Source organism: Mobula hypostoma, chromosome 8, assembly GCF_963921235.1.
Source record: "Mobula hypostoma chromosome 8, sMobHyp1.1, whole genome shotgun sequence".
Classification (NCBI taxonomy): Eukaryota; Metazoa; Chordata; class Chondrichthyes; order Myliobatiformes; family Myliobatidae; genus Mobula; species Mobula hypostoma.
The window spans coordinates 16791486-16818420 of NC_086104.1; the positions used below are offsets into that span (position 1 = coordinate 16791486).

Below are 26935 nucleotides of genomic sequence, written 5' to 3' on the forward strand. Positions count from 1 at the left end.
TGGCCCTGTGGCTCAGAAGGATAGGGAAAGGAAGAAAGCAGCAGTAATAGGGGACTCTATAGTTAGGGGGTCAAACAGGTGATTCTGTGCAGGCAGGAAAGAAACACGGATGGTAGTTTGCCTCCTGGGTGCCAGGATCCGGGATGTATCTGATCACGTCCATGATATCCTGAAGTGGGAAGGTGAACAGTCAGAGGTTGTGGTACATATTGGTACCAACGACATAAGTAGGAAAAGGGAGGAGGTCCTGAAAATAGACTACAGGGAGCTAGGAAGGAAGTTGAGAAACAGGACCTCAAAGGTAGTAATCTTGGGATTACTGCCTGTGCCACATGACAGTGAGTATAGGAATAGAGTGAGGTGGAGGATAATTGCGTTGCTGAGGGATTGGCGCAGGGGACAGGGATTCAGATTTCTGGATCATTGGGACCTCTTTTGGGGCAGGAGTGACCTGTACAAAAAGGATGGGTTGCACTTGAATCCGAGGGGGACCAATGTCCTTCCTGGCAGGCTACTGGGGAAAGCTTAAACTAGAATTGCTGGGGGGTGGGAACCGAGCTGAAGAGGCGGAGGAAGGGGCTGTTAGCACACAAATAGAGAAAGCTTGTAGACAGTGCGAGAGGGAGGATAGGCAGGTGATAGAGAAGGGATGCACTCAGACCGATGGTTTGAGATGTCTCTATTTTAATGCAAGGAGTATCATGAACAAAGCGGACGAGCTTGGAGCGTGGATCAGTACTTGGAGCTATGATGTTGTGGCCATTACAGAGACTTGGATGGCTCAGGGGCAGGAATGGCTACTCAGACTGCCAGGCTTTAGATGTTTCAGAAAGGACAGGGAGGGAGGCAAAAGAGGTGGGGGCGTGACACTGTTGATCAGGGATAGTGTCGTGGCTGCAGAAAAGGAGGACGCCATGGAGGGATTGTCAACAGAGTCTCTGTGGGTGGAAGTTAGAAACAGGAAGGGGTCAATAACTCTGCTGGGTGTTTTTTATCGACCAATAGGACCTATCAAGTGTGACAGTGGAAAAGTGTGTATGGAACCGGAGGAGATAGCAGAGGTACTTAATGAGTACTTTGCTACAGTATTCACTACGGAAAAGGGTCTTGGCAATTGTAGAGATGACTTACAGCAGACTGAAAAGCTTGAGCATGTAGATATTAAGAAAGAGGATGTGCTGGAACTTTGGCGGACAGGATTCTGGAAAACCCCAAGGCATTCTACAAGTATGTGAAGAACAAGAAGATAACCGTGAAAGAACAGGATCAGTCAAGTGTGACAGTGGAAAAGTGTTTATGGAACCGGAGGAGATAGCAGAGGTATTTCATGACTACTTTGCTTCAGTATTCACTATGGAAAAGCATCTTGGCGGTTGTAGGGATGACTTGCAGCAGACTGAAAAGCTTGAGCATGTAGATATTAAGAAAGAGGATGTGTTGGAGCTTTTAGAAAGCATCAAGTTGGATAACGTCACCGGGACCGGATGAGATGTACCCCAGGCTACTGTGGGAGTGGAGGGAGGAGATTGCTGAGCCTCTGGTGATGATCTTTGCATCACCAATGGGGATGGGAGAGGTTCCGGAGGATTGGAGGGTTGCGGATGTTGTTCCCTTGTTCAAGAAAGGGAGTAGGGATAGCCCAAAAATTATAGACCAGTGAGTCTTCAGTGGTTGGTAAGTTGATGGAGAAGATCCTGAGAGGCAGGATTTATGACCATTTGGAGAGGCATAATATGATTAGGAATAGTCAGCATGGCTTTGTGAAAGGCAGGTCATGCCTTACGAGCCTGATTGAATTTCTTGAGGATGTGACTAAACACATAGATGAAGGTAGAACATTAAATGTAGTGCATATGGATTTCAGCCAGGCATTTGACAAGATACCCCATGCAAGGCTTTTTGAGAAAGTAAGGAGGCATGGGACCCAAGAGAACATTGCTTTGTGGATCCAGAACTGGCTTGCCCACAGAAGGCAAAGAGTGGTTGTAGACAGATCATATTCTGCATGGAGGTTGGTGAACAGTGGTGTGCCTCAGTAATCTGTTCTGGGACCCCTACTCTTCGTGATTTTTATAAATGACCTGGATGAGGAGGTGGAGGGATGGTTTAGTAAATTTGCTGATGTCTGGAAACTGTACAGATCGAAAAGGAGGAGGTCCTTGATGTCTGGAAACTGTACAGATCGAAAAAGAGGAGGTCCTTGCTGTCTTGAGGAAAATTAAAGTGGATAAATCCCCGGGACCTGACAGGGTGTTCCCTCGGACCTTGAAGGAGACTAGTGTTGAAATTGCAGGGGCCCTGGCTGAATTATTTAAAATGTCGCTGTCTACAGGTGAGGTGCCGGAGGATTGGAGAGTGGCTCATGTTGTTCCGTTGTTTAAAAAAGGATCGAAAAGTAATCTGGGAAATTATAGGCCAGTAAGTTTAACGTCAGTAGTAGGTAAGTTATTGGAGGGAGTACTAAGAGACAGAATCTATAAGCATTTGGATAGACTGGGACTTATTAGGGAGAGTCAACATGGCTTTGTTCGTGGTAGGTCATGTTTGACCAATCTGTTGGAGTTTTTCGAGGAGGTTACCAGGAAAGTGGATGAAGGGAAGGCAGTGGATATTGTCTACATGGACTTCAGTAAGGCCTTTGACAAGGTCCCGCATGGGAGGTTAGTTAGGAAAATTCAGTCGCTAGGTATACATGGAGAGGTGGTAAATTGGATTAGGCATTGGCTCGATGGAAGAAGCCAGAGAGTGGTGGTAGAGAATTGCTTCTCCAAGTGGAGGCCTGTGACTAGTGGTGTGCCACAGGGATCAGTGCTGGGTCCATTGTTATTTGTCATCTATATCAATGATCTGGATGATAATGTGGTAAATTGGATCAGCAAGTTTGCTGATGATACAAAGATTGGAGGTGTAGTAGACAGTGAGGAAGGTTTTCAGAGCCTGCAGAGGGACTTGGACCAGCTGGAAAAATGGGCTGAAAAATGGCAGATGGAGTTTAATACTGACAAGTGTGAGGTATTGCACTTTGGAAGGACAAACCAAGGTAGAACATACAGGGTTAATGGTAAGGCACTGAGGAGTGCAGTGGGACAGAGGGATCTGGGAATACAGATACAAAATTCCCTAAAAGTGTCGTCACAGGTAGATAGGGTCGTAAAGAGAGCTTTTGGTACATTGGCCTTTATTAATCGAAGCATTGAGTATAAGAGCTGGAATGTTATGATGAGGTTGTATAAGGCATTGGTGAGGCCGAATCTGGAGTATTGTGTTCAGTTTTGGTCACCAAATTACAGGAAGGATATAAATAAGGTTGAAAGAGTGCAGAGAAAGTTTACAAGGATGTTGCCGGGACTTGAGAAACTCAGTTACAGAGAAAGGTTGAATAGGTTGGGACTTTATTCCCTGGAGCGTAGAAGAATGAGGGGAGATTTGATAGAGGTATATAAAATTATGATGGGTATAGGTAGAGTGAATGCAAGCAGGCTTTTTCCACTGAGGCAAGGGGAGAAAAAAACCAGAGGACATGGGTTTAGGGTGAGGGGGGAAAAGTTTAAAGGGAACATTAGGGGGGGCTTCTTCATACAGAGAATGGTGGGAGTATGGAATGAGCTGCCAGACGAGGTGGTAAATGCGGGTTCTTTTTTAACATTTAAGAATAAATTGGACAGATACATGGATGGGAGGTGTATGGAGGGATATGGTCCGTGTGCAGGTCAGTGGGACTAGGCAGAAAATGGTTCGGCACAGCCAAGAAGGGCCAAAAGGCCTGTTTCTGTGCTGTAGTTTCTATGGTTTCTATGGACAGAAAGGTTGGGGATGTTGTGGATAGTGTGGAATGGCTAGCATGAGAGGGCACAGTTTTAAGGTGCTTGGAAGTTGGTGCAGAGATGTCAGGGGTAAGTTTTTAACTCAGAGAGTGGTGAGTGCGTGGAATAGGCTGCCGGCAACGGTGGTGGAGGTAGAAACGATAGGGTCTTTCAAGAGACTCCTGGACGGGTACATGGAGCTCAGAAAAATAGAGGGCTATGGGTAACCCTAGGTAATTTCTAAGGTCAGGACATGTTCGGCACAGCTTTGTGGGCCGAAGGGCCTGTATTGTGCTGTAGGTTTTTTCTGTTTCTAAGTTCTGAAATGGCAGTGGTGGACAACTGTGGCTGACAAAGGACTACGTAAAAGCCAAGGAAGGGCATGTAAGGGAGCAAAAGTGAATGGGAAGTTGGATGTTTGGGAAGCTTTTAAAATCCAACAAAAGGCAACTAAAAAGCTATAAGAAGGGAAAAAGTGAAATATGAAGGCAGACTTAGACATGGTGGCATCCGTTAGTCTCGCGAGACCATGGATCTGCACCTGGTAAGTTCCAGGGTGCAGGCCTGGGCAAGGTTGTATGGAAGACCAGCAGTTGCCCATGCTGCAAGTCTCCCCTCTCCATGACACCAATTTGTCCAAGGGAAGGGTGAGGGCCGATACAGCTTGGCACCGGTCGCAGGAGTTGCCAGAACGAGGTTGAAGGCAACGTCGGACTGCCTTTGGGACTCCAGCTCCAGATTTGTCCTCAGGGTTTACTCCCAAAACCTTTCCCATGAGTGGGTATGGCCGCAAGGCAGCAGATACTTGATATCAGAGTTTTCCCTCTCTTAGATGGACTGCCTTCCCAAGCTGACGAGCTCCATCTACCTGAAGCCCATGTTTTAAGGCACCAGGACCCTCCTTCACCCCTTCTCCTGTCAGTAGAAACAGTTCTGCCAGGCTTAGAGGCTAAGCCACATGAGAAGGCCAGGAGTTGGACTTGGTTGTCAGGGGTTATTTGAGGCGCATGCCGTGAGGAGCACCTTTTTAAAAAATAGACATATGGATGATAGAAACACAAGAGATTCTGCAGATGTTGTAAATCCAAAGTAACACATACAAAATACTGTTGGAACTCAGTAGGTCAGGCAGCATCTGTGGAAAGGAATAAAAAGTCGACGTTTCAGGCTGAGACACATCAACAGGACTGGAAAGGAAGGGGGAAGAAGTGAGGATGAGGAGGGAAAGGGGAAGGAGAACAAGCTAAAGGGGGATAGGTGAAGCCAGGTAGGTGGGGAAGGGGGATGAATTGAGTAGCTGAGGTGATGTGAAAAAGTTAAAGGGCTGGAGAAGAAGGAATCTGATAGGAGAGGAGAGTGGAGAATGGGAAAAGGGGAAGAAGAAGGGACACCAGTGGGAGTGGCCGGTGAGAAGAAGAGAAGGGGTATGAGGTAGACAGAATGGAAAAAGGAAGAGGACGGGAGAAAAATGACGAGAAGTTAGAGAAATCTATGTTCATGCCATCAGGCTGGAGGCTACCCAGGTGTTGCTTCTCCAACCTGAGAGTGTCCTCATCGTGGCCGTAGAGGAGGCCATGGACTAATGTGTTGGAATGAGAATGAGAATTGGAATTAAAATGGTTGGCCATTTGGACATTTTGCTTGTTGTGGATGGAGCAAAGCTGCTTGACAAAGTGGTCCCCCAAAGCCTGCTCCATTTGTAGCAAATATGAATGCACATCAGCGTCTTGTGTACAGGCCTTGTTTAATGAGGGTCCTTGTTAGAAGCTAAGTTCAGGAGGCCTCCCCCCACCCCAAAGCTGGATGAGGACTCTGATCCATAGTTAATTTCACCCTTTCACTCAAAGTGGTCAATGCACCAGCTTCAGTGTCTTCCTCATCGGAATGATGGCAGAGCCTGGACATGACTAACGGTAGATGTCTCGGGAAGGCAGCTTCAGCACTGAGCCCATGTGGTGGGTGACCAGCATCTGTGAAAGACTACAGTATCTCTGAGAGCCTCCCTCCCAAGGGGGAGCTACATTTCCTGTAACAGAAGTTGACCTGGCAATAAATTCAGGATTGCAAAAGAGCAGGTTTCTAAGTTCTCAGACTCTGCATTGAATCCTTTTGGTGATGGAGGTGGTTGGGTGGTCTCAAGGGGAGTGCGGAAGCTGAGCAGCTGGGACTGTGAACACCTGGCCTTGAACATGAATAGAGTGGCAAGAAATTCAGTCACCAAGCAAAATTGTCCAGATCAATGAATGCATCTCCAAGTGTCACATCTGATCAATTACACAGCCAGTCTCAGACTTTGCTCAATTCATCAGGAGAATTCTCTCACGTAAGAGGCATCAGTAACGTTTGTATGCTGCATCTCACCATTGCGCATGGTGCACTGCTGCTGTCTTACTTGCACAACACACGTGTTGAGTGTTGTTGAGCCATGGCACCCAGAGGCGTCGGACACTCACTGACCCACCTCCTTCAAGGAGATGCTGAGCGCTGCCTCGAGGTGAAGTGCTTGTGCCCATGTGCCTTAACCCCCTTGTAGTCAAGGTGATGGAGCATGTCTGTGATGTGTACGGCAGGGCCCAAACCATCAGCAACCATGGTGTTCCAGCCTCACTTCATCCCCCCCCCACCCCCACTGCCTTCTGTCCTACAAATTCCTGTTGGAGCAAGCAACCATCTCCTCTTATTCCCCACTCTCCATATCTTTCTTAAGGCTGATTTCTGCTTCTGCGTCAATTCGACGCCGTAACCTACGCAAGTGGCCTATGTGTGTTGTGAGCATTCATACTTGTGCGTTGGTGTGTCTGCATTGCTCTGCAATTCACGCACGTCGCACATGCACGCACACCTGCCGGCGCAAGGCTTCATGGTGATGGTAGTCTTTCTCGGGGTAAACAAGTTTAAAGCGAGCGTCTTTTTTCATAAAAGTGAAATGTGTCCTCCATAATTTCGGAGGTCTGTAAAGCTTTATGGAAAGCATTGCAGCCAGAGTTCCTTCCCTGCCCTTCAGTCACCCAATGGGAAGCTATTGCAGCGTAGGAGGAAATGCGATGCTACCAAGCGGAACAATCACAGTTGTTCGGTCTGCATTGCCGCGACGCGTAGTTACGTTTTGGGAGAGGTGCACGCCAGGCTACGGTGTAGGGATCCACGTAGGTTCTGTGTAGGGTTTGCGGCGACACCGTACTTATGGCGTCCAGTTGACACAGAAGTATAAATCAGCCTCTAGAGTGGGAAAACTTCTTTAGGAAGTTTTAACTGTGCCCTTTCCCATTTCAGGAACTTAAGAGGTACAGACTGATGAAGATAAACAATGGCAGGAGGGGATGTAGAAGTATTTGTCATGAGTCATGGAGTGACACAATATAGAAAGGGGCCCTTTGGTCCACTGAGTCTACATCATTCATTGTGCATCCAGTCACACGTTCCCACTTTACTCTTGCTGCATTTCTGTCAATTCCACCCATGTCCTACTACTCTCTTGTACACATCAGGTTTGGACGGTAGCACAGTAGTGTATCAGTGCAATCACTTTACAGCACCAGCAACCCCGTTCAATTCCTCCGCTGTCTGTAGGGAGTTTATATGTTCTCCCTGTGACTGCATGGATTTCCTCCGGGTGCTCTGGTTTCCTCCCACATTCTAAAGATGTACAGGTTGGAGTTAGTGAGTTGTAGGCATGCAGTGGTGATGCTGGAAGTGTGGCGACACTTGACGGCTGTCCCCTGCCCAATCCTCAGATTATATTGGTCATTGACCCAAATGCCACATTTCACTGTATGTTTTGGTGGTTTGATGAAAGATGGCGGCGCGACGCAGCTCGCAGCAGCCACTCCGGTGGTGATGTCTGTTATTTGTCAAGTGGGGGGCCGTGCACAATCCTGATTTGATGGAGACGGACATGAGAGCACGGAGGAACATCTGGTGAAACTTCTGAAATGCCTGCTTCGCTACTGCTGCTACTGTGTGGTCCAGAATCTCCGGAGGAGAAGGCCCCGAGTCCTCGGCTTTGCTTGTTGCTCGGCGGCTGGGGCTAGGTCGAAGCGCTCGGCAGAGGATGATGCTCAGAGAGGCTGTGTCAGAGGCTCGAAGTTTTCGGACGGACTCAGAGTCCGCTGCGGTCGGGTGCTTCCAATGGTGCTGCATCGGCAAGTTGGCGGCACTTGGAGGTTCATGGCAGGGAGAGTTTCTCCCTTCTGCCGACTGCGTGAGATGATGAGTCTTTCGGGACTTTGAGACTTTTTTCACCGTGCCCATGGTCTGCTCTTTATCAAATTATGGTATTGCTTTGCACTGTTGTAACTATATGTTATAATTATGTGGTTTTGTCAGTTTTAGTCTTGGTTTGTCCTGTGTTTTCTTGTGATATCATTCTGGAGGAACATTGTATCATTTTTTAATGCTTGCATTTCTAAATGACAATAAACGAAACTTGGTACTTGGTACCTGTGACAAATAAACCTAATCTTAATCTTACCAGGTTTATTTTCAAAGTTCAAAGTAAATGCTATTATCAAAGTACATATATGTCACTATATATAACCCTGAGATTCATTTTCTTGTGGACATCCTCAATAAATCTATAGAATAATAACTATAACAGAATCTATGAAAGACCACTCAACCAGGGTGTTTGACCAAAGTGCAGAAGACCACAACCTCTGCAAATGCAAAAATAATAAATAAATATAGAGAACATGAGATTAAGAGTTCTTGAAGGTGAGTCCATTGGTTATGGGGCAAGTGAAGTTGAGTGAAGTTATCCAATTTGGTTCAAGAGCCTGATGGTTGAGGGGTAGTAATCACTGATATATGTTGTGAAGCAACACACATCAAAATTGCTGGTGAACGCAGCAGGCCAGGCAACATCTCTAGGAAGAGGTACAGTCGACGTTTCAGGCCGAGGCCCTTCGTCAGGACTAACTGAAGGAAGAGCTAGTAAGAGATTTGAAAGTGGGAGGGGGAGGGGGAGATCCAAAATGATAGGAGAAGACGGGAGGGGGAGGGATGGAGCCAAGAGCTGGACAGGTGATTAGCAAAAGGGATATGAGTGGATCATGGGACAGGAGGCCTAGGGAGAAAGAAAAGGGGGAGGGGGGGGGAATAGCCTGAGGATGGGCAAGGGATATAGTCAGAGGGACAGAGGGAGAAAATGATGAAATGACAGAGCAGACTCAATGGACCAAATGGCCTAATTCTGCTCCTTTATCTTATGGTCTTATGAATTGGAGGGCATCCCTTATAAAACTGGATATGCTGGGATTATTTCTCCTGGAGCAAAGAAGGCTGAGCGGTGACCATACGGGAATTTATAAAATCACATGGGAAATAGACAAGGTGGAAGATCATCGGCTTTTCCAAAGCTGGAGGGTGTCGGTTTAACGTGAGATGGAAAGATTTAAAAGCAGGGGTTCCCAACCTCTTTTATGCCATGGAGCCTTACCATTTACGGAGGGGTGCATGAACCCCAGGTTGGGAACCTCTGATTTAAAGGGAATCTGAGGAGCAAGTTTTTTCCACACAGAGCTTGGTGCCTATCTGCTGCTAGAGGAATTGGTGGGTACAATTACAATGTTTGAAAGACTTTTAAGTAGGGTTCTGAATAGTGGGAGTTTGGAGGGATGTGGGTCAGACACAGGCACTGGTTGGCATGCACAAGTTGGATAAAAGAACCTGTTTCCAAGCTGTATGACTCTTTTAAGGGAAAAAAAATCCATTATTATTGGATGGAGGAAATGTTCTATTGGGTGCAGCTCACAGTTCCATTAAATCCATTGGTTAACTGTTGAAATCACCAGTCCCGGGGTGCAGCAGGTGGGAACCAAGCTCACCAGAGACAGGAGCCTACACTTGTTCCACTGGGGAAAGTAATAACTTTATTTGTTTCAGGTACTGGCCCGCGATAGAGAAAGAGCTGCGAGAAGCTCTCTTCCTGCGCAACGTGAAGGTGCGACTGTTGGTCAGCTGCTGGAAGGAAACATACGCACCGATGCTCAACTTTCTGTGGTCCCTCAAAATGTTCTGCATCGAGCCCATCAACTGCAGCTTTGATGTGGTGAGTACAGCCGACAGCAGCGGTTCCTGTTCCCTTGAACACGCCTAATTTATAGTGCCACATGGCTGACAACCATTCCTGCAGCTCCTTCAGCCCCAGGCAAGTCGTTAAACGTCCTAAAACTGTTTGTTAGTTTAGTGCCAAATAATTACTCAGTTAAAGGCACTAAATCATGTTTCTCATGACAAAGTAAGGGGCCAAACAGCCTACAGAGTCTATGCTGGTACTCTGAGTAATCCTATCAATCCCTTTCCACACTTTTCCCCTCTGTAACCTATTCTGTTTTATGTTGACATTAGAGATTGTGGATGCTGGAATATAGAGCAACAAACAAATTGCTGGAGGACCTTTCATGAAGGATTTTGACCCAAACACCCAGACAGACAGACCGACAGACACACACACACACAGACACACACACACACACACACACACACACACACACACACAAACACCCAGGCAGACAGACCGACAGACAGACACACACACGCACACACGCAAACACCCAGACAGACAGACACAAACCCACCCAGAAGGACACACACATAGACAGACACACACAGACACCCTGACACACACACACACACACACACACACACAGAGCCACGCACTCAGACACACACACCTTGAGACACACATGCGTACTCTCTCACGCACGCACACACACGAACACATTCACAGAAACACACAGTGACACACACAGACACACACACCTTGACACACATGCATGCATCCACACACACAGGCAGACAAACACACTGACACACACAGAGCGACACATACCCTGACACACATGCACACACCCACATATGGATGGACACAACACACACACACACACACACTCAAACAGCCAGGTAGACACACGCACATGCACACACCCACACATACAAACATACACACACACAAACAGCCAGATGGACACACAAACAGTCAGACAGGCAGACACACACACACACACACACACACACACACACACACACACACACGGACAGAGGTGCACACAGACCCATATCAGACGCACACAGAGACAACAGGCACACATGTATATGCACGTCCATGCACACACAGATGGACACACAGACAAACACACATAGAGACACACACACTTCTCTGAACCAGATTATTTTAAATAGCAATTCAGTAGTTTCATTATTTTACTTTGAGACTATTGAATTGGCTAATAAATTCACTTGTGCTCAGAATTGATGGCAATTGAATTTTTTGTCTCCTTCATTTCTCCAAGCCTTGGTATTAATAATCTAATTATAGAACCACAATGTCGACAGTAACAGTTTTCAGCCAACATTTATGATGTGGATGAAATCCAGTTATCTTGGTTTTTCATCACCCAAGCAAGGTTTGATAACTCAGGTGGTAGTCTACGCTGATATGATGGCGATGGGAATTGGTAGTTTTAAAATGTCATGCTCGGCATTAACTAGGTGCTGGTGAATATGATGAAGACACAAGAGACAGTGCTGGAATCTGGAGCAACACTCTAACCACTGGAAGAACTCACTGAGTTGGGCAGCATTTTATGAAGGGAATTGGACAGTCAGTGTTTTGGGGTGAGATCCATCATCTGACCATTTTCCACCATGGATGTGGCTGACCTGCTGAGTTCCTCCAACACTCTGTATGGCTAGTAAAACAGATACCTGTTTTGCATCTCTACCAAATATAGTTAGAGTGATGGAGGAGTAATGTGGTGTCAACCAAGTGGAACTGATCTTTCAGTGGGACTAAATAAAGGTTAAGAGACCTTTACATTATGGCAGGATGGTGAGTGGGGATGTGATATCTGGACTGCAAGACCAAATGGATCTAGTGAATGGAGTCTGTATGGTCCATCAGTGGGAAGCGTTATCAGCAAAAAGGTGATATGGACTCATCTGACCACAAAGGGATCATTGTCCGTGATAATCCTCTTCCAAAGGAGTGGAGAGAAGATATTAGGAGCATGTGACAGAGTGAATACAAAGTAAACATGATATTGGAGTTCTACTTTTCAATGGGTTCCTTAAGGTTGCCATACCTGTGGGAGGTAGTAGGGACAAGCTCCCACTACCTATTAAATGCTCCCAAAGGCGTATATCTCTAATAGCCTCTGACAACCAAGTTCAGCTCCTGGCCCTTCACATGTGGCTTAGCTTGGTGGAACCATTTCTACTGACAGGACAAGGGGAAAAGATGGGTTACTGGTGCCTTAAAGTCAGTCGCTTCGGGCAGATGGGACTCATCAGCCCCGTTTGGCAGCTCATCTAGGGGAAGGAAAACTCTGATCTCAAACCTTCACTGCCTTATCGTTACCACATGGGGAAGGGTTTGGGAGTAAACCACAAAGGGAAACTCTGGAGCTGGAGTCCCTAAAGTGGACCAATGTTGAGTTCAACGCTGACTGGCAACTCCTGTGATGCTGCTGGTACCAAACTGTATCAGTTTCTGCCGTTCCTTTGGGTTCATCAGCTGTGTGGAGAGGGGGAGCCTGCCGCATGGGCAGCAGCTTGTTCTGCTTATTGTACTGCCCCGTCTTGTGTACTGGCTTGCAGATTGCATAGAAAGTTAGGACACAATAACCATGGAGGGCCTAAACTCTTCAATGGATTATGGATGGTCTGTTTTCAGTAATGGAAAGTCATAAAAGATGTGCAATCAAATTCGATAGGGCATGGCATTAAGGTAAGAGGGGAAAAAGTTTAAGAGGGTTATGTAGGGCAAAGTTTTTTTTTACATAGAGAATGATAGGTGCCAGGATGTACTGCCAGGGAAAGCAGTAGAAACAGATGCAATAATGGTCTTCAAACAGGGTTTTAGATGAGCACACAAATTCAAGTTTCAAGATTGTTTAATGTCATTTCCAGTACACAATGTTAAAGGAGAATGAAATAATTGTTATTCTGGATCCCATGTAGCACAAAAAAAAACCACAATAAGCTGAAGAACACAATAAATATATATACATACGATAGATTATATACATAATTTTTTTTGTCCATAAAGTGACACTAGGCACAGGAGTGTCTGTATATGAAGTGACTCTAAGAGGAAATGATAAAGTAGTGGTGGTTGGGGGTGTGGAAGGGTGAGTTAGTGGGTGGAAGTGTTGATCAGCCTTACTGCTTGGGGGAAAATAACTGTTTCTGAGTTTGGTGGCCCTGGCGTAGATGCTACGTAGCTGCCTCCTTGATGGGAGTGGGACACGCGGTCCATGAGCAGGGTGGGTGGGATCCTTTATGATGTTCTGGCCCTTTCCCGGCACCTTTCTGCGTTATGTCCTTGACATACAGGAAATAGAAGGATATGAATCACATGCAGAAGGGATTAGTTTAAGTTGGCATCATGTTTGCCCCTCCCCACATTGTGGGCTGAATGACCTTTTCCTGGGTGGTACTGTTATACGTTCTAAGTATTCAGAAATGTACCAATCAACAAATAAATTCTGCATAGAAAAATACCGAAGTCACTCATGGGCTTTGCATTATGTGACAATGGCATACTAACTAGCTACGGCAATTGACTTCATGTGGTAACTCGGATTTCCTCTCCTGGACAAATATCCAGATGCCTGAAGATTTCAAATGGCAGCCAGATATTTTCCGCTTGGGTCCTCAAACCATTAGGTTCACAAAGTGTGAAGAAAGAGATCTGTCATCCATCCCTAGTGTGGCTTCCAACGGATTTCAGACCCATCAGTGTGATTGATTGACAATGGGCTAACAAGATGCTCAGTTCAGGGGGCAATTGAGGAGTAAGCTTACGTGGAAAGCAACAGTGAATCCAAGTCATCTGCCTCCCCCCACCTCTCCCTAGGCATGCTTCACTTGCAATATGCCATGCTTCAAGTGACTTGCACTGATTCTAGTTCCAGAGAAATATATATAATCTGCAGTTGGACACGTCAACACTGTCTCTGTCCAATACTCCCATATTGTTGTCCCTGGGCAGAAGTAATGTGCACACGCCCTCCCCCACAGCCAAGCCACCCCCAAGTGATGGTATAAACCTGCCACAGCTAACTTCATTTAGAAAGCGGATGATTTCTATCTTAAAAGCTTCCTAATGTGTTACTGTCATGATACGACTGGTTATTAATTGCTTAACTCAATAAAGTTGTAAACATAGGCCTCATAAAACATAAAACTGCATTAAAATGTATTGGAAATGGGAGTTTAAAAAATGGCTGTTTGCCAGGGCAGCAAACCTGAGAACTCTCAACTCCAAATCTACTGGTTTACTCAAGAGTTTAATTGAGGAGCAACTGATGTCTTTAACTCACTCTGATCATTAACGGTGTCATGTTCTCCTTGTCTAAAACCTTTCCAAAATACATTATTACAAGAGGAAAATGGAATATTTTCTTTTGATCATAATTCTGAAATGGCAGGATTCGGATGATCTCATTAAAACTGCATAAGGAATAACTCAAAGCCTCACCCTTTGATCGTTACTTTGAGACAGGAGGCTGCAAGATAAAGGCTGTCTGTGAAGTCTTGAGCGCATAATCCTGGCTCTGTACTGTGCTACTGAGTGCTACACAGTTGGAGGTGCCATTTTTATGAGGCCTTAAGCCAAAGTCTGCTCTGCCCTCTCAAGTGGATATAAAGGATACCTGTGGTGTTATTTAAAAACAGTAAAAGAGTTCTGGCCTAAAGGTGACATGAATCCATTGAATGGAAAGTAAATTAACTGATCACGATTTCATTGCTTGTAAAAAAAAATTGTGGGGTACAACTCATCCATTGTCTTTCCCGACTTCACCAACCATGACTACACTCCAAAATTACAGCACTGGCTTTAAAGCCTAAATTCAGCAACCTCCCGTGCTAAAATATTATGAAATCGTGTTATTTAAGACTGCTTCAAATTATCCCCTTTATCAATTGAACAATCTGTCTGTTCTAAATGTAGAAAATGCATTTATTCTATTTCACCCTCTGTGGCCCTTAATTAAGCAACACAGCACAGAATGAGTATTAAGCCTGCTACAATGCCAAGTATGCAGATTTAATGATTAATTTTTACTTCTTGACATTCAGATTTTGATAGTGGCTAATTAGACTTTGAAACAGCATTAAACCTGCCACTATCCAATTTTTTTTTTAAATTTCCATCTGGAAGAGATTTTTGAGGTGAAGTTCACCCCTGGTCAGGATGCTAAATGAGCATTATAGTCATGTAGAGTTCTATCTACACCCCGCCACCCAAGGCATGGCAGAGATGCATCTCTACCCAAGGAGGTGTAAGGCATTCCTTCCCCCCACCAGCCTGCAGGTCACCCTAGGGCAAGGTGTAGCGCCTGCTTAGTTCCCCGATCAGGGTCACATGAAGCCATGGGAGAAGGCGATGAATGATTGTGTGACCAGCTGGTGCATATCGCAAGTCTGGGTTATGTGACCACTGACGCCAGGCAGGCAATCTCTGCTGAGCATTGGTAGTGGCTGGGGTCACCCATCTTGTAAAGACACTGCCCAGAAGAAGGCAATGTCAAACCACTTCTGTAGAAAAATTTGCCAAGAACAATCATGGTCATGACAAGACCATGATCACCTGCGTATTATGACACGGCACATGATGAACGAACAAGTCGTGTACGCTTAGTGTACTAAACTTACAAAATTCCATGATTTCAGCAGGATGACAGCTTGGAGGGAGCATCCAGCGAGGTCATGTGGGTTGAACTCAGGAATAGGAAAACTGCAGTCATAGAGGCTGGGATCATACAACATGCCTCTCAATAGCCAGCTGGAGCTAAAGGAGCAGAGACCATGGAAAGTTGTGAAAACAGCAGAACTGTTGTTTTGATTTTCACATCTGTTATATTGACTGACTTAGTTCTAGGGGCTGAGGCTGTTTTCTCTAGGGCGTAGCAAGCTGAAGGTTGACCATAGACATAAGAGATTCTGAAGATGATGGAAACCTTGAGCAAGACACACAAAATGCTGGAGGAACTCAGCAGTTCAGGCAGCATCTATAGAGGGAAATAAACAGTCGATGTTTCAGGCTGAGACCCTTCGTCAGGACTATATAGAGGTTTATAGGGGTAGGGCGGCACAATGACATTAGTGGTTAGTATAACACTTTAAGGTACCAGCAGCTCAGTTTCAATTCCCACCGCTGCCTGCAAGGAGGTTGTACATTCCCCCCGTGGCCGTGTGGGTTTCCTCCAGATTCTCCTGTTTCCTCCCAGTCCAAAGACGTACTGTTGGTAGGTTAATTGGTCATGATAAATTGTCCCATGATTAGGCTAGGATTAAATCAGCAAATTGCTGGGCGGCGTGGCTCAAAGAGCGGGAAGGGCCTATTTCGCGCTGTATCTGAATAAATAGATAAATAGGATAGAAAATTTTAAAAAACATGATGGACTAGATAATATAAATGGTCACATTCTTTTCCCAAGGGTCAGGGAGTATAAAGTTCATTTTAAGGAGAGAGGAGAAAGGTTTAAAGGGTGGTGGATATTTGGAAAGTGGTAGAGACAGGTACAGTTACAACACTTAAAGGCCATTGGACAGGAAAGGTGGAGAGGAATGTGGGCCAAATACAGGCAAATTGGACTAGCTCTGGAAGGGCCTTTTAGGTTACAGATGAGTGAGGCCTTGGGGCCTTTTCCAGTGCTGTATACATTAACGAATCATTGCACGAGTCTTTTAGAGGCCAACTGGCTAGAGTTCAGAACCAGCATGTCCCTGCAAAATAAGATGGCAAAGTTCAGAAACCTTGGATGACAAAAGATATTGTAAGTTCAGTCAGAAATAAAAGAAACATATACAGTATATGGTTTAGGAAGGTGAAATCAGGCATGGACCTGGAGAGATGAAAAGGAAGCTGGAAAGGATTTAAACAAGGAATTAGGTAGACTGAAAGGGACCATGAAATGTTTTTTCAAAGAGAATCGGATGGAAATTTTTTTATGGATATAGGTGCAAGATTGTTGCTGGGTTCACTCAAGAATAAAGGAGGACATTTATGTGTGGAGCCAGAGTAAGTGGGTGAGGTCCCTAATGAGTATTTTACATCAGTATTCACTGAGGAAAAATGCATGGATGGTGGTGAGAGTAGGGAGTGGTGGGAATAAAGCAAGCCCTTGGTTGTCTGCTGGTGACTAGTAATGTTCCACAGGGGTCAGTGTTGGGACCAGTTCTTTTATGTTATATGTCAGTGATTTGATAATGAAATGGATGGCTTTGTTGCAGATGATATGAAGATTGGTGGGGGGGGGGCAAATATTTTTGAGGAAGTAGAGAGGCTACAGAAGGATTTAGATTAGGAGAATGGACAAAGAAATGGCAGATGGAACATAGTGTTGGGGAGTGTATGGTCATGCATTTTGGTAGAAGAAATGAAAGGGTTGACTACTTTCTAAATGGAGAGAAAATACAAAAAACTGAGGCGCAACGGGACTTGGGAATCCTTGTGCAGAATTCCTTAAAGAATAATTTTCAGGTTGAGTCAGTGGTGAGAAAGGCAAATGCAATGTTAGGATTCATTTCAAGAAAACTGGAATGTAAAAGCAAGGATGTAACGTTGAGACTTTGTAAGGCCTCACTTGAAGTATTTTGAGCAATGTTGGTCCCATTGGAAGGGATGTGCTGAAACTGGAGAGGGTTCAAAGGAGGTTCTTGAAAATGATTCCAGGATTGAATGGCTTGTCATATGAAGAGCGTTTGATGACCCTGGGCCTGTATTCACTAGAGTTCAGAAGAATAAGCGGTGACCTCATTGAAACCTATCGAATGGTGAAAGGCCTTGATAGAGTGGATGTGGAGAGGATGTTTCCTGTGGTGGGAGAGTCTGAGACCAGAGGACACAGTCTCAGATTAGAGGGGCGTCCTTTTAGAATAGAGATGAGGAATCTTTGACACAGACGGCTGTGGAGGCTAGATCTTTATGCATATTTAAGACAGAGGTTGATAGATTCTTGATTGTTCAGGGCATGAAGGGAGACGAGGACACAGGGAGAAGGCAGGAGATTGGGGCTGAGAGGAAAATTAGATGAGCCATGATGAAATGGTGGAGGATACTTGATGGGCTAAATGGCCTAATTCTGCTCCTATATCTTATAGTCTTATGGGCTAATAGCCTAAGTGTGGCCAGACTTCTGGCACCCACATAACATGCCCATAACTTAGTAGCCGTAATCTGTACATCTTTGAAATGTGGGAGGTAACCCACATTGTCACAGAGGGAGCATACAAACTCCTTACAGACATCCACAGGAGTTGAACTCTGATCTTCCCATCACTGGTGCTGTAATATGTTATAATTGACTTGGCTATAGAAGATTAATGGATAGTTAGAAGAGAATTTCTCTAATTGAGGTCTGTGATGGTCCACAAGTAAAAGTACTCTGTTGTTTGTGAAATATATATAATTATATACGACTTAGGTTACCTTCATTTTTATTTGTATTGTTTTATTTTATATACAGCGGATTCTGGTTGTTAGGGTTTACTGTTTTGTCCCACTTAGCTGAAGTTTCATGGAAACCATTTTAAAAGTATAAAAAAGACAGTGAGTAAAAAATTATGTATTTAAATGAAATCTGGGACTAATTAGACCACTACCAATACAATTGCAGTACTATTGGTTCCTAATAGTTATCGACGGAAAAATTCATCCATGTCATATTCTTTTGTAAATGAAAAAAATTAGCGTGGAAGCCTAGTGCAGATAATGGACTGCCTTCATACAATACTGTTGATGATTGCATCCTCTAAATCTTCATTTTCATTGTAACGTGCTAGATGATTGCAGATACAAATCACTAACATTTGATTCTGGGCATGCACCCTGGATGCCCTTGTGTCTCTTTTCAACAAAAAGCTGAAAGATAGTTTTAAACAAAAGTGCACCTCCCACCTTCACTGAAAAGTTGAAATGAATTCAAAATAAGTTCAGAATAAAAGTCAGGTGCAGTGTGACTCATGGCAACAAGAGAATTTACAGGGAGCTGTAAATTTAGCAGAAGTAAAACTCTTCTCTATTTAGTCAATCTCTCCCGAGTTTTGCTTAGTGGCGATATGGTGGAAGAACAGCAGAATCTCTGTGGAAGATCCAGTCATTGGCATGGTTGTCGTGCAGTTCATAGAAGATAAAAGTATTAAAGCTTTAGGGAGTTTGACTGCACTCAATCAGTGAGCAGAAACTTGCGAAGAAGTGATGATTTCATTTAGGTCCGTGGCTGAAGATTTTAAAAAGTCAAGGCTTTATGGCAGCTTTTGAGTTGGACTTCGCCCAATCAGTGAGCGGGATTTATTAGAATGGGTGAATAAAAATAAGGCAGGGGCAAGCAGAGTGGCCATTGTGTGAGTGGGTCAGTGTTGGAGTGGCTTTGGCTTATCAGGCTTTGGCTCATCAAACCTGGGTGAGGTAAGTATTTGGTGAGTTTCTTCTTTATTCTTCATTCGTTGTCTGTTTGGGCACAGTTAGTGCAGTGAGAATGGCTCCAGGGGCATTGGTCTGTGTGTGAGATGTGCCAGGTAACCACATCTGGACCAGGTGCACTGAGCTGCAGCTCCTCCGACAACGTGCTAAAGAACTGGAACAGCTCGATGACCTTTGACTCGTGGAAGACTGAGGAAGCGGTAGATAGGATCTACGGGGAGGTAGTCACCCCTAGGTTGCAGGACGCAGGTGGTGACAGGGAGGGTGACTGTCAGGAGAAGGAAGGGTAATGGCTAGCCAGTGCAGAGTACCCCTGTGGCCATTCCCATCAATAATAAGTACAGTATACCACTTTGGATACTGTTGTGGTGGGATGACCTACCAGGGAGGGAGCTGCAGCAACCAGATCTCTATCACTGGGTCTGGTGCTGTGGCTCAGAAAGGAAGAGAGGTGAAGAGGGCTGAAGTAGTGATAGGAGTTAGAGGAATAGAGAAGAGATTCTGTGGACATGATAGAGATGCCCAGGTGGTATGTTGCCAGGGTCAGGGACAACTTGGATCAGGTCTATGGCATTCTGAAGGGGGAGGTTGGGTAGCCAGAAGTCTTGGCGCATATTGGCACCAATGACATAGCTAGGAAATGTGAGGAGGCCGAAAGAGATATTTTAGGGAGCAAGATAGAAAGCTGAAAAGGAGGACTTCCAGGGTAGTAATATCTGGATTGCTGCCTGTACAGTGAGGATAAGAATAGGATAATTCTGCAGATCAATGTGTGGCTGAGCAGCTGCTGCAGGGGGTAGGATTTCAGATTTATAGATCACTAGGATCTCTTCTGGGGAAGGTATGACCTGTACAAAAGGGATGGGTTACACCTGAAGCTGAGGAGGACCAATATCCTTGTGGGCAGGGTTGCTGGGGCTGTTGGGGAGGGTTTAAACTAACTTAATGGAGGTGGGGGAAGGTGGGAACTGGAGTGGTAGTGCTGAGGGTGGGGTAGTTGATTTACAAACAGAGACGGTGTGTAGTGAGATTGGTGTCAGAAGAGGCTGATGATAGGGCAAAATTGTAGTGAATGGGAAGAGTTGGAATATAAAAGGGGGACTAAATTGAAAAGGGTGATGAATACAGGAATGAAAGTTTTATATTTGAATGCACATAGTATATGGAATAAGGTCAATGAACTTGACGCACAGTTGCATACTGGCATGTATGATGTTTTGGGTATCATTGAATTGTGGCTAAAAGAAGATTATTGCTAGGAGCTTAACATCCAAGGATACACATTGTATCGAAAGGACAGGCAGTTAGGCAGAGGGGGAGGGGTGGCTTTGTTGGTAAAAAATAAAATCAAATCATTAAAAAGAAGTGACATAGGATTGGCAGATGTAGAATCATTGTAGATAGGGCTAAGCAACTGCAAGGATTAAAAAAAAACATGATGGAAGTTATATATGGACTTCAGAACAGTAACAAAGATGTGGTCTACAAATTACAACGTGAGATAGAAAATGCATGTCAAAGGAGCAATGTTACAATGGTGGTGGGTTATTTCAATATGCAGGTAGATTGGGAAAATTGGGTTGGTGCTGGGTTTCTATGATGCCTATGAGATGGCTTTTTAGAGCAGCTTGTGGTTGAGCCCACTAGGGGATCAGCTATTCTGGACTGGGTGTTGTGCAATGAACTGGAATTCATTGGAGAGCTTTGGGTAAAGGAACCCTCAGGCAACAGTGATCATAGTATGATAGAATTCACCCTGCAATTTGAGCAGGAGAAGCTAAAGTAAGATGTATCAGTATTACAGTGGGGTAAAGGGAATTGCAGAGATATGAGAGAGGAACTGGCCAAAATTGATTGGAAGGGAGCACTAGCAGGAATGATGGCGGAGTATCAATGGCTGGTGTTTCTGGGAATAATTCGGAAGGCGGTGAATACATACATCTCAAAGAAGAAGAAGTATTCTAAAGGTAGGATGATACGACTGTGGCTGACAAGAGAAGTTAAAGCCAATATAAAAGAGAGGCCATATAATAGAGCAAAAATTAGGGGGAAGTTCAAGGATTGGGAAGTTTTAAAACCAACAGAAGGCAACCAAAAATGTCAAAAGATGGAATACGAAGGTAAGCTAATCAACAATATTAAAGCGGATACAAAAAGTTTCTTCAGATATATAAAGTGTAAAAGAGAGATAGGAGTAAATATTGACCCGCTGGAAAATGATGCTGGAGAGGTAGTAATGGAGGAGCTAGGAAATGGCGGGTGACCTGAATAAGTATTTTGCATCAGTCTTTACTGTAGAGCACAATAGCATAATGCTGGAAGTCTGAAGGTCTCAGGGGACAGAAGTGAATGAAGTTGCCATTACTAGGGAAGAAGATGCTTGGAAAACTGAAAGGTCTGAAGGTAGGTAGGTCACCTGGACCAGACAGTCTACACCCCAGGGTTCTGAAAGAGGTGGCTGAAGAAATTATGGAGGAATTAGTAATGATTTTTCAAGAATCAATAGATTCTGGCATGGTTCCATAGGACTGGAAATTTGCAATTGTTAAGGGTGTGGTTGCGGGGCTCTTGGAGGCTCGTGATAAAATAGGTCAAAGTCAGCATCGTTTCCTCAAGGGAAAATCTTGCCTGACAAATCTGTTGGAATTCTTTGAAGAAACAACAAGCAGGATCAACAAAGGAGAATCAGTTGATGCTGTGTACTTGGGTTTTCAGTATGATTTTGACTAGGTGCCACACATGAGAATGCTTAACAAGTTAAGAGCCCATAGTATTACAGAAAAGTTACTCGCATGGATAGAGCATTGGCTGAGTGGCAGGAAGAAAAGAGTGGGAATAAAGTGAGCCTTTAGTTGTCTGCCAGTGACTAGTGGTGTTCCACAGGTGTCTGGGTTGGGACCGATTCTTCTTACACTGTATATCAATGATTTGAATGATGGAATTGGTGGCTTTGTGGCTAAGTTTGCAGACGATATGAAGGTAGGTGGAGGCGCAGGTAGTTTTGAGGAGACAGGCTACAGAAGGACCTTGACAGATTAGAAGAATGGACAAAGAAGTGGCAGATGGAATGTAGTGTCACTAAGTGTATCGTCATGCACTTTGGTATAAGAAGTAAAAGCATAGACTTTTCTAAATGGAGAGAAAATTCGAAAATGAGATGTGAAAAGGGAAAAGTATTCCTGAAAGGTCCATTTGCAAGTTGAGTCAGTGGTGAGGAAGGCAAATCCAATGTTAGCATTCATTTTGAATATAAAAGTGAGGATGTAATGTTGAGGCTTAATAAAGCACTGGTGAGGCCTTGTTTGGAATATTCTGAGCAGTTGTGGGCCCCTTATCTAAAAAAGGACGTGCTGACATTGGAGAGGTTTCAAAGGAGGTTCATGTAAATGGTTCTGGGATTCAAAGGCTTATCCTATGAGGAGTGTTTGATGGCTCTGGGCCTGTATTCACTAAAACTTATTGAATGTTGAAAGGCCTTGATAGATTGGATGTGGAGAGGAAGTTTCTGCAGGGGCCCTGGCAGAAATATTTAAAATGTCGCTGTCTACGGGTGAAGTGCCGGAGGATTGGAGAGTGGCTCATGTTGTTCCGTTGTTTAAAAAAGGATCGAAAAATAATCCAGGAAATTATAGGCCGGTGAGTTTAACGTCAGTAGTAGGTAAGTTATTGGAGGGAGTACTAAGAGACAGAATCTACAAGCATTTGGATAGACAGGGGTTTATTAGGGAGAGTCAACATGGCTTTGTGCGTGGTAGGTCATGTTTGACCAATCTGTTGGAGTTTTTCGAGGAGGTTACCAGGAAAGTGGATGAAGGGAAGGCAGTGGATATTGTCTACATGGACTTCAGTAAGGCCTTTGACAAGGTCCCGCATGGGAGGTTAGTTAGGAAAATTCAGTCGCTAGGTATACATGGAGAGGTGGTAAATTGGATTAGACATTGGCTCGATGGAAGAAGCCAGAGAGTGGTGGTAGAGAATTGCTTCTCTGAGTGGAGGCCTGTGACTAGTGGTGTGCCACAGGGATCAGTGCTGGGTCCATTGTTATTTGTCATCTATATCAATGATCTGGATGATAATGTGGTAAATTGGATCAGCAAGTTTGCTGATGATACAAAGATTGGAGGTGTAGTAGACAGTGAGGAAGGTTTTCAGAGCCTGCAGAGGGACTTGGACCATCTGGAAAAATGGGCTGAAAAATGGCAGATGGAGTTTAATACTGACAAGTGTGAGGTATTGTACTTTGGAAGGACAAACCAAGGTAGAACATACAGGGTTAATGGTAAGGCACTGAGGAGTGCAGTGGAACAGAGGGATCTGGGAATACAGATACAAAATTCCCTAAAAGTGTCGTCACAGGTAGATAGGGTTGTAAAGAGAGCTTTTGGTACATTGGCCTTTATTAATCGAAGTATTGAGTATAAGAGCTGGAATGTTATGATGAGGTTGTATAAGGCATTGGTGAGGCCGAATCTGGAGTATTGTGTTCAATTTTGGTCACCAAATTACAGGAAGCATATAAATAAAGTTGAAAGAGTGCAGAGAAGGTTTACAAGGATGTTGCCGGGACTTGAGAAACTCAGTTACAGAGAAAGGTTGAATAGGTTAGGACTTTATTCCCTGGAGCGTAGAAGAATGAGGGGAGATTTGATAGAGGTATATAAAATTATGATGGGTATAGATAGAGTGAATGCAAGCAGGCTTTTTCCACTGAGGCAAGGGGAGAAAAAAACCAGAGGACATGGGTTTAGGGTGAGGGGGGAAAAGTTTAAAGGGAACATTAGCGGGGGGCTTCTTCACACAGAGAGTGGTGGGAGTATGGAATGAGCTGCCAGACGAGGTGGTAAATGTGGGTTCTTTTTTAACATTTAAGAATAAATTGGACAGATACATGGATAGGAGGTGTATGGAGGAATATGGTCCGTGTGCAGGTCAGTGGGACTAGGCAGAAAATGGTTCGGCACAGCCAAGAAGGGCCAAAAGGCCTGTTTCTGTGCTGTAGTTTCTATGGTTCTATGGTTCTATGATGGAGGAGTCTTAAGACCAGAGGACACAGCCTTGGAATAGAGGGGTGTCCTTTTAGAATGGAGATGAGGAGGAATTTCTTTAGCCAGAGAGTGGTGAATCTGTGGAATTTGTTGCCACATGCGGCTGTGGAGGCCAAGTCATTGGATATATTTAAGGCAGAGGTTGATAGATTCTTTATTAGTCAGACCATGAAGGGATACGGGGAGAAGGCAGGAGATTGGGGCTGAGATGGAAAATATATCAGCTATGATGAAATGGCGGAGTAGACTCGATGGGCCAAATGGCCGAGTTTTGCTCCTATATATTATGGTCTTATGGTCTTTTGGAATAGGCTTGAACTTCATTTGAGTAGCTCATGTGAAGGAGATGTGAAATTTTAAGCATCCTATTATTTTTTATGACTTAGTTTTTCCTAATGACAAAGTAAATAATTTTTCAATTTAATTATGTATTCTACAACATCATTTAAAAACTTCACTGATTGCATGGCAGGAGGGGGGTTTATTGAGCAAATAATGAGTATTTGTGTGAATTATTTGCTGCGCCATCCACCATAATGCAGCAATTCTTAGAATATTATTAAACTTTTCATAAAGGGCATGAAAAAAATAACCTAATAAATATATACCGCGGCTGGCACCCATGTCCAACAAAGTATTAACCCTTTGATGGTTCTCACCTCCCCATCGCAAAGGACACAGCTCCCGATGGAGAGGCTTCATGATTTTGACTGCTCGTGGACTTTGACCCTATCCCCATGCGAGAGTTTGGGGGAATTTTGGCTACTCCACTCTGGATCAAAATTCATGCCCTGAAGTCCATCAGTCTCTCCACTTCAGCTGAGGTGATGGATTCTTCTTCTAAGCGAGGGGCACTAGACTAAACCTTTATTATTACAATGATGTTCCGATAAGGCATACATGGCTCTGTGACCTACCATCAAACCTCACTTAATCCCTCTTGCTTCTAACAGGGATTGAAACATCTCCCTGCAAGTTAGCTGGGGGTTACTGCCTTCATTATTTTTAATGCAGCCCATCTCTTCCTTTGACTTCAAAACTCTGGCACTTGTTTTCCCCATTGTCAATCCTGTTTATGTGCTCCTGATTTGATATCTTCTCATCCTCATCTAAACCTGCCAAGTTTGCTGCTGGACATTAGTTGAGCTCATCATCCTCCTCCAGCAAACCCAGGTCCGCTAGCGCCCTGCAACACACAGACAAGATGTTGGCCATTGCCACAAAGCCATAGGTGCAGTCCATTCATGAGAGTACCTTAATCTCAGCCTCATCTTCGAGTATGTCCTGTTGTTTGCAAATCAGAACTCCCATTATGCTGAATCCTGCCGACTACACCAAATGTGTAACAAAAATATTTTGAAATTTGTTCTTTTCTGATTCAGGTCAGTACATTTGCATATACTTTCACAAACAAAGGGAGGCACTGCGCACGTGTTAAACCACAAGGAAACACTTCATTAAAACTGGCACAAATGCATACAGAAAGAGAAGGAAATGTTTACAGTAGTAGCAGTACAGAAATCAAAATAATACTTATCATCCACAAATTGACCTGAACTGCGGAATGGTAACAAACTTTCTTGCAGCCCTTTCTTTCTCTCTCTAACTGATTGGACATACTCCTACTCTCTGTGTACTTATCCCTGTCATCTTAACACTAGCACTGGTCGTCAGCTAGCCTAAAACAAAATTCTCACCTGCACAAAGGAAGTGCCCCTCTTTATACCCTTCAAACCCCTTACACTCATACTTTCCCAAGCATTCCCATGCATTTGGTACCTGCACTAGCACAATGATCTCTCCTTCCCCAGACAAACATGTTTTTCATCATTTTCCGCTGTTATGGCTATAGACTTGTACTCCTATGACATTCTCAAAACATTGCTGTGCATTGGTTCTCAAAACAATCCCACTCCAAGCTAATACGATTTTGTCTTACAGAATTCCATTTTATTTTGGCAAGGACAAATCACATCTAACTGTCTTTACACCAGGGCAGACTACCCCACTATCTTTATTTTCTTCCTTAGTTGCAGAGGTACGAAAAAATTTGCTTGGTTTGCTAGGTCTATTAAGGTTTTGTTCTATGCTGATCTCTTTCAGAAATATTTTGTAGTTCCACCTTCCGAAGGGGATGAGGTCCTATTTTCCAGTGTTAATCGCAACAAGTACATGGTGACGGATAAGGCAGCGTATATCAGTAAGTGGCCAGTCAATACCTTTCCTGTGGGGTCTACAGATTTCAGGGTGAATAAGCAAGAGATAACTTGGTGATGATAGAGGAGCAATGACAAACAAGAGAAAACCTGCGGATGCTGGAAATCTAAGCAACACACACAAATGGCAAAGAGTGCAGTCTTCATTTCGGGCCGAGACCCTTCATCAGGACTCATGAAGGGTCTCAGCCCAAAACGTGGACTATACTCTTTTCCCTAGATGCTGCCTGGCCTGCTGAGTTCCTCCGGCATTTTGTATGGAGGAGCGAGGTCTGTACGGGCTAGGGTTAAGGATGCATACATTTTTTAAGGGCTGCCTTCAATGTAACTAACCAATGACAGCAGAGGCATCGGCCTTTCTGCCTAGCATTAGTAATTTGGAAATCCTCTAAATTGTCAGTTTCCTCTAAAGGAAACTGGTTTTCTTTCACAATTATT

The 26935-nt window shown here is 44.4% G+C and overlaps 1 protein-coding gene and 1 long non-coding RNA gene across 3 annotated transcripts in view; one reads left to right on the forward strand and one right to left on the reverse strand.

The window, feature by feature from the left end:
• Window positions 1–26935, forward strand: part of LOC134350386 (inactive phospholipase D5-like) — a 174407-nt gene that overhangs the window by 101468 nt on the left and 46004 nt on the right. The window contains exons 8-9 of one of the 2 annotated variants that reach the window (XM_063055517.1): window positions 9687–9852; window positions 26385–26481. In XM_063055517.1, coding sequence (XP_062911587.1) covers window positions 9687–9852; window positions 26385–26481 — 263 coding nt within the window. The remainder of the gene's footprint in view (window positions 1–9686; window positions 9853–26384; window positions 26482–26935) is intronic. The other variant, XM_063055518.1, reaches the window with a different exon arrangement.
• LOC134350387 (uncharacterized) overlaps window positions 1–26935 on the reverse strand; it is a 92555-nt gene that overhangs the window by 3581 nt on the left and 62039 nt on the right. The gene's annotated exons all lie outside the window — the stretch shown is intronic.